Below are 14,813 nucleotides of genomic sequence, written 5' to 3'. Positions count from 1 at the left end.
GAGCTTTTGAATCCCCATCAGTAAAAGAGAGACAAACACCTCTATCTGTGCTTATCACTCATGTTTTTCTGCGAGATCCACAAAGCATTTTGGAAACGGAAAAGCCCTGTGTAAAGAGGAATTACTAATATTACAGTCACTGTCCTCTACAAGCAATCGCCTCCATCTTCAGCTTTATACAGATCCAAGTACTACTAGCATCTGACCCAAAACCTGTATCTGTATCCATCCCTCTCCATATCCTATCTCTTCTTTGTTTCTCTGATCCTGGAATTGCGTGATATTTAGTAAGAGGATTTACCCTAAAGCTTTCTCCCAAATGCCACCAATTCTCTGCCGGACACCCGATCTATACCACCTTCTCTTTTCCACAATTAAAGGAAATTTAAATATTTTGATATTATTTGAATATTTGAAATGCTACTATATTCTCAGATATTTTCTTAATCTCAACAATTCCCAGGTCTTGGGGGCCTGTCAACACTGACCCCAGCAGTTCATTACCTTCACTCTCCTCTGAAACATTAAATATCTCCCAGTTTCAAACACTAAATGAACAGCAGTGATATGTTCTGACTCTGAATAAACCAACACAAAACTTTGTGTTGGATTTATCAAAATGTGGTTTGTTGATCTCCAAGTTCTCCCCATCTTGAAAGATTTTCCAAGGAAATTTTACCAGATGATTTTAGAATGTAACCTAACTCCCACACCAGGTGGGCCTCCACAGCTTTCCCGAGATGCATAGTACCAGCACTCTTCATATTATGGAGTAAATGCTGAGCGCCAAAGAACTGATGTTTTCAAACTATGGTGCTGGAGAAGACTCTTGAAAGTTCCTTGGACAGGAAGGAGACCAAACCAATCAATCCTAAAGGAAATCAACTCTGAATATTCTCTGGAAGGAGTGATGCTAAAGCTGAAGTTCCAATACTTTGGCCACCTGACGTGAAGAGCTGACTCACTGGAAAAGACCCTGATGCTGGGAAAGACTGAGGGCAAGAGAAGAAGTGGGTGACAGAGGATGAGATGGTGGAATGGCATCATCGACTCAATGGACATGAGTTGAGCAAACCCTGGGAAATAGTGAATGCCTGTTGCAGTTTATGGGGTTGCAAAGAGTTGGGACACAACTGAGCAACTGAACGACAATAACTTCTGTCTCTTCACCAGAGCCAAAGCGGTCATAGATTAGGTTTATGACAAGGAAGTGGAACCTCGAGGTCCTTACTCTGGGGCTTTCAAAAGCTGACTCACCTCACGTGAAAATTAGAGAAAATACACATCCCATCTCACAGGAATGTGAAGCTAACACACAGGGAAAAGTTCTGTGAACAACACAGCAACTCACAGATATAAGCTTTTATAAAATGGCAAAGAGAAGAGATTCCATTGTGACTTTAAGAGGATTTCCAGCAAGAAGGGAACATTTCTCTCTTAAACAACTAAAAAAACTTGCTTATAACAATATTTTTCAAGGAACTCAGCTCAGATGGTCCAGGAAACACATTATGGTCTACTGTAGCATGCAAATTCATTGCTCAGCACATTATGGAAACACAAATATAATCACGATCCCCTAAGCCTTGCAGGTTCTGATTTGGGCTTCTCCTTCCTTTCCTCATTCTTTTTTTCCTTTCTTTTTCTTTTCCTTTTCTTTCCTATTTTCTCCTTCCTTTCTTCTACCTCCTCTTTTATATTATACCACGGCATGGAGAAATTAAAGCAGCTTTTCTCAAACATAAAGGAGATTCATTTCTTTCATTTTTAAAAACCTTTTTCCTTAATGGGTTAAATGCCAAATCCCTAAGAACTTCTTGAGGTAACAAAAGATAATTGTTTAAGCCACAGAGGTATATTTTCCATCGGTGCCTAAAAAAGTTGGAAATAAAGCCAGTGTAAAAGCTGAATCCAAGTCCTCACTTGGCAATTATTCAGCCCTTGGAAATTTCCAGGCCCTTTGCAAACATTAATTAATTAGTGAAGATGACATTCCACTTTACTGAGGCTGAGAGCGTGACATAAAAAGGTCTAGAGGCTTTCCTAAAGCTGAAAGAAGAATGTCAAGGGAGGAACTAGGATTAGAATTAGGAGCTCGTTTCTCAAGCCAAGAGTCACATTGCTTAGCCAAGCCAAGTCACTATTTGAGACAATAGGGTCCTCTGTGAACAGGTGCAGTTGAATACAGTAGTGTTCTGCTCAAAGACCAACTGTGAAAGAGACCACCCCTTCATCCATCAATGCCCCCCAACACACCCCAGACAACCACTCTCCTTAATAATCACTGCAAAAAGTACATGATTTGATTTTCATTTTTAAAATGTATAGTATGATGTTAAAACACATGACACTGTTGAAAAATAAATATTTCAGATTTTTTTTTTTTAATGACAAGAAATCTATTGATATCCAGGATCTTCAATATTGGAACAGATCACCCTGAATAATTATCTTATTCCAATAAGGAAAATAAAGTTTCAGGCTTTCTGCAGAGTGGTTAATAGAAATTCATTCTGTCATCTCAAGTAAGTTGATGAAGACAGGACCAAATATTAGTGATATGTCTGGACCTAATAGTTTAGATCCAGGTCTTGCAGTGGGTGCGGATTCTTTTTCCTATTCCACTGGATTGGTTCCAGATTGCCCAGAGACATGGTGGGAAAACAGGAAACTTGAATTTGGGTTCAGTAGTTCTCACCAGGTCATTCTCTCCACCTAGACATACTTTTGCTCTGTCTCATGTCTGTTTCCCCAGGTTGGGTAATAGGATCATTAAACAACTCAGGCCTGAGTCCCCTGCCCTTATGATGATCACCCAGTAATCCTATTACAGTCAGGGTGTTTCAGACAGGGCAAAACTGCATAGCTACTTGAACTTAAACAGTGAAGGCCATTGTCTCAACCTAAACTTTCAATCTTCTATAGGAGAATTTGTTGCGGTTGTCCCAAAGTGAGGTAAAGCTGAATAACCCCATTTTTTTCTCAACAGGTCACTTCAGGGCCAGGAGGGATGAAAACAAATATACTGCAATGTTAACAAAGGGCAAGGCTGCCCAGGTTGGCTATTTTGGGCAATATTTTTTTAAAAAAAATAAAACAGAAAACCCTGAATAACATTTCTTTTCATAAAGAGATTTTTTCAAAAGAAAGTCTGTCCAAGAGTAATGTCTCAAAAACACTTAACATTTTTTGCCTGGAGTCTTTATGTTGGAAAATGATCATGGCTGGTTCACTTCTATGTAATGGGCATTTGTAAGATAGATGGATACCTCTAGCTATCCTCAGGCCTCACCTGCTAGGAAGGGTTCCTTACCCCTAAGGAACCTAAAATCCAGCTGCACCAGAGCTGATGCTTTCATGTGAGAACAGTGATTGAATAAACTCCCTGGAAGAGTGAGGACCTACTAATTTTTGTTATAATATTGAAAATGCAAATGGATATGTCTTGAAATTGATGATCTCAAATGTGTAAAGGGTTAAATATATATAATACAAACTTCCATCCACCCAGGTTACCAATGAACTTCTATTTAATCCAGGCTTCTCCAATTTCTGATTTCTCATGGTTCTGACTAAAGGGAAGGGAAAGCTTGGTTTTAACACAATGGCTGGAAACTAGATTTGTTTCTCCATCTCACTCCTTCCAAGTAACTCTCCTTGGTTCCTCTTTTCAAGGTGAGAGGAAACATGATCATGTTGGTTCCAGCAGTCAAGAAAAACCCAAGCTGTAGGTGAGTAGGTGTGTATAGTATTGTATGTTGCCTATTCATAAGAAGTTCATAACTAAACATGTTGACTTAAAACTAATACAAGCTTGAAATTAAATCAAACAATAAATAAGAGAACTGTCATAAAGAAATTTTTTTTAAGTTGCCTAATAGAATTAAAGGTTGGAGAGTAATATTTTTTCCTGGAGGATCACTGATGTAGATAAACAAGGGCCACTGTACTCCAGCCCCTCCCAAAGAAAATTAGATAAGGTATCTGTATTACCTTAGCCTCAGCTGTCTCCTGGGCCCTTATCCACTTGTTCTTCCCTAGCAGTCACTGTGGCACCAACTTTGCCTGGGTTGTGACCACCTTCACAAGAGCCCAATCTGACAGCAGTTCATCTTGGGTTGCCCTGAGCACCTCTCACCTCCACACCTAGGGATTCCCTACCCCTGCTAAGACATCAGATGCTTCAGATCTATTTAGTGACCAAGTAAATGCAACATCTAAGTGTGAGGAAGTCTCTAACCCATGGTAGAAGGCTTTGATCAACAGGAAACAAGAGTGGGAAAATAAATTATTTTTCCTTCTTTCCCATGGAAGAGATTATCCTGAGCTGCTATGGTTCATATGGTCTTTTGGAAGCTGGTCCTTCAAAACTGAACAATTAGTTGTACTTGATACTTAACAGATTTCATATTGATAACACTTTCCCATATCTCCAAGTAGGATCTCCCCATTTTCTTGCCTCTATCCAAGTACTTCCTTCAGACTGTACTTTTTAATGAAATAAAAGTAGCACATATATTAACACTTTTGCCTTAGGATCTGCTTTCTGGGGAAGGCAGGCCAAGATAGGTACCCTTTTATTCCCACCACTATGTTAATAAGTTTCCTACCTTTGGTTGCAGTGGTGGTACACAGGGCGCTGGAACAGGATCTGTGATATAGGTCTTCTTGGGACCAGCAACTGGATACATCCCAGCAGGGTTCTGGTTCCCAGGGCCAGAAGGAGTATACCCTTGTTCCCGTTTCCAGGTATTTGGATGGCCTTGTTGACCATAGGAAGGATCAGAGTCATTTTTGCCCCCATAGCCAGGCCCCACTGAGCAATAGGGTTCATAATAGCGTCCTTGGTTGGGAGCATACCCATACCCAGGCTCAGGCTGAAGTCCTGGTGGTGGAACATATGCATAATCCATGCCTCCCCGTGTAGAAGGAGGTGGACCCTGGCCAGACATAGGAACTGGTTGAGTGTTATAACCTTGGGCCCCTGGCCCTGAACCATAAAATTGTCCTGGTGAAGGAGCAGCCATGTAATGGGAGCTGGGCTGGGCTGACTTCACCTGCACATTGAAGGTAGGTCTTGAAGGGGTGGATGCTGTAGTGTAAGAAGCTGGGACAGGCTGAGGCTGGGGTTTTAGTGTTCCAATTGGTGCCACAGGGATTGGTCCAGCCTGGGGTGCAGGCTGTGGCTTCATTGTAGACTTCTTAGTTGCTGTCAGAGGGGGTTGGTTTGGTATGACCATTCTCTTATGTCCTGTGACAGGGGTGGAGACTGGAGGAGAAGCTGTTGAACTAGTAGTACCCTAAAGCAGGAGAGAGAAAAGGAAAAAAAAAAGACAAAGATTACTGCTAATGTAAAATAAATATACATAAACAAATATTAATAAATGTTATTATATTTTTGTATTAACTCTGCAAAACAAAAAGAAGGCATGGCTTCTGCCATCTAAGAGTTCACAGACTAACACAAAAATCAACTGTGCTTCTGTGCAATGAACAATCCAGAAAAGAAACTAAGGAAACAATTCCACTTATAATAACATCAGAAAGAAAGAAAAAAAAACTTAACCAAAGAGGTGAAAGAACTACACACTGAAAAGTACAAAATACTGCTGATAAATTAAAGAAGACACAACTCAATGGAAAGACACGCAATCTTCATGGATTGAAAGACAATATTGTAAATACGTTAATACTATCCATAGGAATCTACAGATTTAATGTAATCCCTGTAAAAATTCCAACTGAACTTTTCTGAAAAATGGAATCTCAAGAGACTGAATAGCCAAAACAACCTTAAAAGAAGATTGAAGTTCCCACATGCAATTTCAAAATTTATTATAAAATTATAATAAGCAAACAATGTTCTCCTGGCATAAAGACAAACATAGACCAATGAGATAGAGCAGATAACCTAGAAATGAACCCTTGCATACACGGTCACTTGACTTTTGACTTGGGTGCCAAGATCATTTGATGGGGAAAGGATAGTTTTTATAATAAGTGGTGCTGGGAATACCAGACATCAACATGCAAAAGAATGAAGCTGGACCCTTACTTTACACCACATACAAAGAATACCCCCAAATCAAAATGTAAGAGAGAAAGCTCTTTTTTAAAAAATAGAGGAAAAAAAAATTATGACAGTGGACTTGGTAATGACTTTTTAAAATATATACTGAAATATCAGAGCCAAGAGAAAATAAATTAAACAATGTGATCTCAAACAAACTGCCCAAAGACTTGATCACCATAAAGTGCAATACTAGAAAAAGAGAGGGGAAGGGCTAAATGGAACAAAAGTAAAAATGAGAAGCATTGAGAGGAATAAACATACACCCCTGGCACAATCAAAGAAATACTAAGTTTAGGATCAAAGATTCCTGTTAACAGTGATTTACTAAAGATAACACAAAAGCAGCCTTCTCCGCCCTTATGTCTTCTATTTCTATTGCATTCATTTGTTCAATTCAAAAATACTTGCTGAATATCCTAAAAAGGACCCAAGAGCACAAAGATTAAGAGACCTTTTGCTTAACTGTGAGATGTCTTGGTTAGTCTGGGAATAAGTAAAGGCTGGAAATTCAAACATGCATCCTGAGGCACTGATCTATTAGGGATCTGTAAACATGCCAGTAACAATGTTTTAATTTTGCTCTTCCCTACTATGATTAGATTTGTTAATACAAGAAATGAATAACTACACCCTATTTTGGTTGTTCATTAATTTCCAAATAAATTCCAATATGTATAACAAAAAACAATATAAGACTATATTATTCTAGTGTCATTTACTCACACCAAGCCATTAGAGAGATATACATGGCAGGGGTGCAGGTGCTGCTAACTGCTTTCTCATACACACTCCCCTTCTTCATTACTCAAAAGATTTCAGTTTTATTAAGAGCAGCAATATGCTCACACTTCCCTAGATTACTTTGCATGCAGGAGTTGCCATATGATGCAGCTCAGGCCAATGAGATGTATGCAAAGCATTTCTGGAAAAACTAGAGCTCTCCTGACATAGCATCATCCCTTCCTAGTGTTCCCCTTTCCTCCTTCCCTCCTGGGATGTGGCTGTGGGGCTGGACATGGTACACCTATCCTATTCTCGCCATAATATCCAAGTAGATCTATTTAGATATATGGCTTTTTGAGGATAGCTTTATGGTGATCTCAGCCAGAGATAAACATTAAAACAATCCCAGGGACATGTGATTACATATAGTGGTTCTCAGCTGGAGAGGGAGTCACCTAGGGACCAGGGAGAGATTAGAAATGTGTGGCAATGCCTTTTATTGTCACAGTGATTAGGGGATGCTATTTTCATTGAGCAGGTAGAAGGTGAAAACACATCAGTGTTAAACCAAAGAGGACAACAGTGCCCCTGTCGACAGATACTAAAACCTCTTGAGTGTGTATGCCCAGCATCATATACGAAACGAGTCGCCAGTCCAGGTTCGATGCACGATACTGGATGCTTGGGGCTGGTGCACTGGGACGACCCAGAGGGATGGTATGGGGAGGGAGGAGGGAGGAGGGTTCAGGATGGGGAACACATGTATACCTGTGGTGGATTCATTTTGATATTTGGCAAAACTAATACAATTATGTAAAGTTTAAAAATAAAATTTAAAAAAAATTAATAAAAAAATAAATAAAATAAATAAATAAAATGGGGAAAAAATAAATAAATAAAAAATAAAATAAAAAACTCTTGAGTCACATTTCTTCCAGCAACCTGATTGTGATGTCCCTAGCTATCAACCGTGGAGGGTCACTGGTCCTTTCGAGGATCTGTCTTTTACAACACTCTCTTCTCCTATTCACAATCAACTGCTCCCCTGCACGTTGGTCCTCTTAAATGTACAGGAAGACAGTTCTGACTCTGCTAGCCCCAGATTATCATTTCATCCCTAATGGCTTCTCTATACCCCAATAGACCTATATACACAGGACATTTATAAATCAGTTCCTTGGAAGGGGCTGGTTTCTGTGTGCTATCATTTTTATTGGGTTCTGACTGTGACAGCTATCTTTTCCTATCATTAGTGATTTGTCTCAGTTGCAGTTTCCCAGGGATTTTGTAATTTTAGATTTAGTTTTCTGTTAAGTTATAAGAAACTGTTGAATAGAGTTATCTTTTTTCCCCCTTTTTAGATAGCCTCTCATAGGGCCAACTTGCCATTTCCTTTTGTAATTTAAGTAACGTGAAAGTTCTTGTCTTGGTGGAGTAGCATTTCCCTCTCTAGGAAGGTGGTCCCAATAGTACCCAATAGAAGATGTTATTTCCACATTAAGCAATTTGTTAAAATACATATCATGAAAAAACAGGCTTCCCTGGTGGCTCAGAGGTTAAAGAGTCTGCTTGCAATGCAGGAGACCAGGGTTCGATCCCTGGATTCGATCCCTGGGTTGGGAAGATCCCCTGGAGAAGGAAATGGCAACCCACTCCAGTATTCTTGCCTGGAGAATCCCATGGACAGAGGAGCCTTGTAGGCTACAGTCCACGGGGTGGCAAAGAGTCGGACACGACTGAGCGACTTCACTTTCACTTTTTTTCATGAAAAAACTCCAAGATAAATACTCAGTAAGATCCTGATATTCTGAAGAAGAGAGTACAGAAGATTCAGTTTGAACCTAAAAACATATAAAGTTAGATTTTTTTAGTCAACCATGTCAATCTTAAAAAAATGTCTGCATGAATGGAATTGAATATAAGAACGAATAAAGCTTTTCTTTTCTTTGATGACTCAAGATCAGCAGAAACCCAGAGTTCCTATTTTAAACACTTTACAAACCCAACTATAAATGGAGACAGTGACAGAGCAACTGGGTTAACGGCAGGCATACTCTACACCGCAGCTGGAAAGGAGTCTGCCCCCAAACAGTCACATACTTTGAAGATGAAAACCAGTCATATTTATAAAGTAAACAACAAAGAATTAATCCTAATCCTTAGAAGCAACTTTTTTCAACCAATTTCTCTTTTTCTTTCTTGGTGAACATGCACACATGTGCACACACACACACTGGCTTAAAGATTCCTAACGTCTTTGAAGGAAGGCATCAGGGCGCAATTTCAGGAGCCACTGCATTCTTCTAGGAAACAGCTCACTAGATGAGAAGGATTCTCAAAACTATATTATAAATTCTGCTGTGTATGTGCCGGCATGTTTCTGAGTGTTTTCTATCTCATAGTTACGTGTGTGAAAATAGCACATTTAGCTATAATTTTTTTTCATTTGCAATTTAAAATTCTTTACCTCATTGGAGGTGGAAGGGGGTAAAGAACAGGAATCATTTTAAAGCATATTTATTTATGTTCTTCACGGTAAAAGAGAGCTATGGCAACACCTTCCTGGCCCACATATTCAATTAAATACATAGCGAATCTTTTCTACTTACTGGATTAGACATTTCCAAATATTTATTTTTGGCATTTCATTTCTTTTTCTTTTTTTGCAGGAATTCTTGAAGTTTTATCATGATTTAACATTTTAATTTTGAAAATCATGCGCATTTTAAAGATGACACACACACACACATATACACATACATATATATTTTTTCCCTGAGACTCGAATCTCTGTAGCAGTCTTTTAATATGGTTGTTTGTCGATCAATGATTCTCTAGGCTTCTTCAACATGGAAAGCTTGACAGGCTAATGGAAGGAGAGTAGTATTCCAGGATGAAGAGGGCATGTCTACCTGCCCCCCAGGAGTTTGCAGTCTTGAGGAAGGACTGATAAATAATCAATAACTGTTGAATGGATGTCTCCACTACCAGAAAGAACTGGCTGTGGCCAAGAGACAAGAACAGACAAGGGGCTATAAGTGCACATCTCGTGCCCACTTTGGGAGCAAGCCCTCAACTTCCTTTATGCCCAAAGTGGAATAACAACTAACATTCCTCTACCCTTCTCACCCATGACCCACCCATTCCCTAAACACACCCCCGCATGTGAACATGTGCACACACGCTTCTAATCTAATCTACTACCATGTCTTCTACATAGTTCAGTTCAGTTCAGTTCAGTTGCTCAGTCATGTCTGACTCTTTGCGACCCAAGCACTGCAGCACGCCAGGCCTCCCTGTCCATCACAAACCCTGGGAGTTCATTCAACTCACGTCCATCGTATCGGTGATGCCATCTAGCCATCTCATCCTCTGTCATCCCCTTCTGCTCCTGCCCCCAATCCCTCCCAGAATCAAGGTCTTTTCCCATTAGTCAACTCTTCGCATGAGGTGGCCAAAGTATTGGAGTTTCAGCTTTAGCATCATTCCTTCCAAAGAACACCCAGGGCTGATCTACTTTAGGATAGACTGGTTGGATCTCCTTGCAGTCCAAGGGACTCTCAACAGTCTTCTCCAACACCACAGTTCAAAAGCATCAATTCTTCGGCACTCAGCTTTCTTCATAGTCCAACTTTCAGATCCATACATGACTACTAGAAAAACCATAGCCTGGACTAGACAGACCTTTGTTGGCAAAGTAATGTCTCTGCTTTTGAATATGCTATCTAGGTTGGTCATAACTTTCCTTCCAAGGAGTAAGCGTCTTTTAATTTCATGGGTGCAATCATCATCCGCAGTGATCTTGTAGGCCAGAAAAATAAAGTCTGACACTGTTTGCACTGTTTCCCCATCTACTTCCCATGAAGTGATGGGATCAGATGCCATGATCTTTGTTTTCTGAATGTTGAGCTTTAAGCCAACTTTTTCACTCTCCTCTTTCACTTTCATCAAGAGGCTTTTTAGCTCTTCTTCACTTTCTGCCATAAGGATGGTGTCATCTACATATCTGAGGTTATTGATATTTCTCACGGCAATCTTGATTCCAGCTTGTGCTTCTTCCAGCCCAGCGTTTCTCATGATGTACTCTGCATAGAAGTTAATAAGCAGGGGGACAATATACAGCCTTGATGGACTCCTTTTCCTATTTGGAACCAGTCTGTTGTTCCATGTCCAGTTCTAACTGTTGCTTCCTGACCTGCATATAGGTTTCTCAAGAGGCAGGTCAGGTGATCTGGTATTCCCATCTCTTTCAGAATTTTCCACAGTTTATTGTGATCCATATATTCATATATGGATATGAATCACATATATGGATATGATCACATATATGAATATATGTGATCCATATATTCATAGTCAATAAAGCATAGTCAATAAAGCAGAAATAGATGTTTTTCTGGAACTCTCTTGCTTTTTCGATGATCCCGTGGATGTTGGCAATTTGATCTCTGGTTCCTCTGCCTTTTCTAAAACCAGCTTGAACATCTGGAAGTTCATGGTTCATGTACTGCTGAAGCCTGGCTTTGAGAATTTTGAGTATTACTTTACTAGTGTGTGAGATGAGTGCAATTGTGTGGTAGTTTGAGCATTCTTTGGCATTGCCTTCTTTGGGATTGGAAAGTTTGAGCATTCGTTGGCATTGCCTTCTTTGGGATTGGAATGAAAACTGACCTTTTCCAGTCCTGTGCCCCCTGCTAAGTTTTCCAAATTTGCTGGCATATTGAGTGCAGCACTTTCACAGCATCATCTTTCAGGATTTGAAATAGCTCAACTGGAATTCCATCACCTCCACTAGCTTTGTTCGTAGTGATGCTCTCTAAAGCCCACTTGACTTCACATTCCAGGATATCTGGCTCTAGGTGAAATGATCACACCACTGTGATTATCTTGGTCATGAAGATCTTTTTTGTACAGTTCTTCTATGTATTCTTGCCACCTCTTCTTAATATCTTCTGCTTCTGTTAGGTCCATACCATTTCTGTCCTTTATCGAGCCCATCTTTGCATGAAATGTTCCTTTGGTATCTCTAATTTTCTTTAAGAGATCTCTAGTCTTTCCCGTTCTGTTGTTTTCCTCTATATCTTTGCAGTGATCGCTGAGGAAGGCTTTCTATCTCTTCTTGCTATTTTTTGGAACTCTGCATTGAGATGCTTATATCTTTCCTTTTCTCCTTGGCTTTTTGCTTCTCTTCTTTTCACAGCTATTTGTAAGGCCTCTCCAGAAAGCTATTTTGCTTTTTTGCACTTCTTTTCCATAGGGATGGTCTTGATCCCTGTTCTCCTGTACAGTGTCACGAACCTCAATCCATAGTTCATCAGGCACTCTATCTATCAGATCTAGTCCCTTAAATCTATTTCTCACTTCCACTGTATAATCATAAGGGATTTAATTTAGGTCATACCTGAATGGTCCAGTGGTTTTCCCTACTTTCTTCAATTTAAGTCTGAATTTGGCAATAAGGAGTTCATGATCTGAGCCACAGTCAGCTCCAGGTCTTGTTTTTGCTGACTGTATAGAGCTTCTCCATCTTTGGCTGCAAAGAATATAATCAATCTGATTTTGGTGTTGACCATCTGGTGATGTCCATGTGTAGAGTCTTCTCCTGTGTTGTTGGAAGAGGGTGTTTGCTATGACCTATGTATTCTCTTGGCAAAATTCTATTAGCCTTTGCCGTGCTTCATTCCGTATTCCAAGGCCAAATTTCCTGTTACTCCAGGTGTTTCTTGACTTCCTACTTTTGCATTCCAGTCCCCTATAATGAAAAGGACATCTTTTTTGGGTGTTACTTCTAAAAGACCTTGTAGGTCTTCATAGAATCATTCAACTTCAGCTTCTTCAGCATTACTGATTGGGGCATAAACTTGGATTACTGTGATATTGAATGGTTTGCCTTGGAAACGAACAGAGATCATTTTGCCATTTTTGAGATTGCATCCAAGTACTGCATTTCAGACTCTTTTGTTGACCATGATGGCTACTCCATTTCTTCTAAGGGATTCCTGTCCATGGTAGTAGATATAATGGTCATCTGAGTTAAATTCACCCATTCCAGTCCATTTTAGTTCACTGATTCCTAGAATGTCAATGTTCACTCTTGCCATCTCCTGTTTGACCACTTCCAATTTGCCTTGATTTATGGACCTAATATTCCAGGTTTCTATGCAATATTGCTCTTTACAGCATCGGACCTTGCTTCTATCACCAGTCACATCCACAGCTGGGTATTGTTTTTGCTTTGGCTCCCTCCCTTCATTCTTTCTGGAGTTATTTCTCCACTGATCTCCAGTAGCATATTGGGCATCTACCGACCTGGGGAGTTCCTCTTTCAGTATCCTATCATTTTGCCTTTTCATACTGCTCATGGGGTTCTCAAGGCAAGAATACTGAAGTGGTTTGCCGTTCCCATCTCCAGTGGACCACATTCTGTCAGACCTCTCCACCATGACCCACCCGTCTTGGGTGGCCCCACAGGGCATGGCTTAGTTTCATTGAGTTAGACAAGGCTGTGGTCCGTGTGATTAGATTGACTAGTTTTCTGTGATTATGGTTTCAGTGTGTCTGCCCTCTGATGCCCTCTTGCAACACCTACCGTCTTCCTTGGGTTTCTCTTACCTTGGACGTGGGGTATCTCTTCACACTGCTCCAGCAAAGCGCAGCGCTGCTCCTTACCTTGGACGAGGGGTACGTCTTCTACATAAGCCCTTAATATCTCTGGCATCCCTGTACTTTACCCTAGTCTCACTTTCTCTCTCCCAGTTCTGGCTTTCATCATCACTTTTCAGAGCTCTTTATAGTCATGACCTAATGTTATTTCTCTCCCATATCTCCTTAGTACTGTCACAGTGATATTACCTCTAATGTGAATACTTGATCCTGACTCATTTGCAAATGACTCTGCCTTGTGTTGAACTTTTTATTATTCTCTCTACCTTTTTAAATACACTTTATAAGGACTCTGCAATCTAGCCCTTGCCTTCCTGTCCAGCCACCTCCCTATTTCCACCATCACTCACAGTATACATCCAATATTAGGCTTATGTAGAGATAAGAATAGACCATACACTCATGTGTCTACTCATATCTGTTAGCCAGGACCTCCTTCTACCATCTATGACTTGTTCTTTATAACTCTCCACTATGTTTCTCCTTTGTTGCTCAGACACAGCCATCTTCTGTTTGGCAGTTGCTACTAATTCTTCAGGAGAAGGCAATGGTATTCCACTCCAGTGATGCCTCTTCTGTAATGTCTTTCCAGAAGTCTAGAGACCTTCATTCAACAGTTACTATGTATTCACCCCTGTACCATATTATAAACTGCTGGGGAACAGGGAGACATCCTAAAATACTATCCTCTTCCCAATAGCTCACAGAGATTAACATGTTGATGATATTCACAAAATGCTTAATAGAAAAATGAAAATCACCTAGAAGGATTTCTACAGTACTTTAGTCATAGCCACAATGGGCTTTGTATAGACCTCCATTAAAGCAATTACCTTACAGTGTTTTAATAACTGACTTGCTTTTTTCATAAGTTGGGAAGAAGTCAAACTGCAAGCTGAAAGTGAAAGTGTTAGTCGCTCAGTAGTGTCCGACTTTTTGTGACCCCATAAAAAATAGCCTGCCAGGCTTTTCTGTACGTGGGATTCTCCAGGTAAGAATACTGGAGTGGCTTGCCATTCTCTTCTTCAGGGGATCTTCCTGACCCAAGGATTGAACCTGGGTCTCTCACATTCAGGCAGATTCTTTACCATCTGAGCCACCAGGGAAAAATCAAATTATCATGGTCATAGGTAGAAATTTGTCTTCTGTAATAGAAAGGGCAGTCAAGAACCACCATGTCTATTCGACAGTGGTAGCAAGGACCCAGCCTCTTTATAGATTTCTGCCAGAAGTACTTTTCCAATATTTTTATAAAAGTGCTACTGACAACTTGAGTCAACATGTTGCCCAATGGCCCCTGAATAATGATCCTTTTTATCTGACACAGTACTTCTTCTCCTCTCTCTCTATTAAA

At 40.1% G+C, this 14,813-nt stretch overlaps 1 protein-coding gene across 40 annotated transcripts in view; it reads right to left on the bottom strand.

Annotated features, from left to right (window-relative positions):
• The window catches only part of LPP (LIM domain containing preferred translocation partner in lipoma), a 760,918-nt gene that overhangs the window by 298,681 nt on the left and 447,424 nt on the right, over positions 1-14,813 (bottom strand). For all 40 annotated transcript variants that reach the window (XM_086398886.1, XM_086398829.1, XM_086398964.1 and 37 more), the window contains one exon: positions 4,611-5,300. In XM_086398886.1, the coding sequence (XP_086255012.1) occupies positions 4,611-5,300 (690 nt within the window). The remainder of the gene's footprint in view (positions 1-4,610; positions 5,301-14,813) is intronic.

Source organism: Bos grunniens, chromosome 1 (assembly GCF_055505025.1).
Source record: "Bos grunniens cultivar Pamir isolate PY7600 chromosome 1, Bosgru_T2T1.0, whole genome shotgun sequence".
NCBI classification, from domain to species: domain Eukaryota; kingdom Metazoa; phylum Chordata; class Mammalia; order Artiodactyla; family Bovidae; genus Bos; species Bos grunniens.
This window is presented reverse-complemented; position numbering and strand designations above follow the sequence as displayed.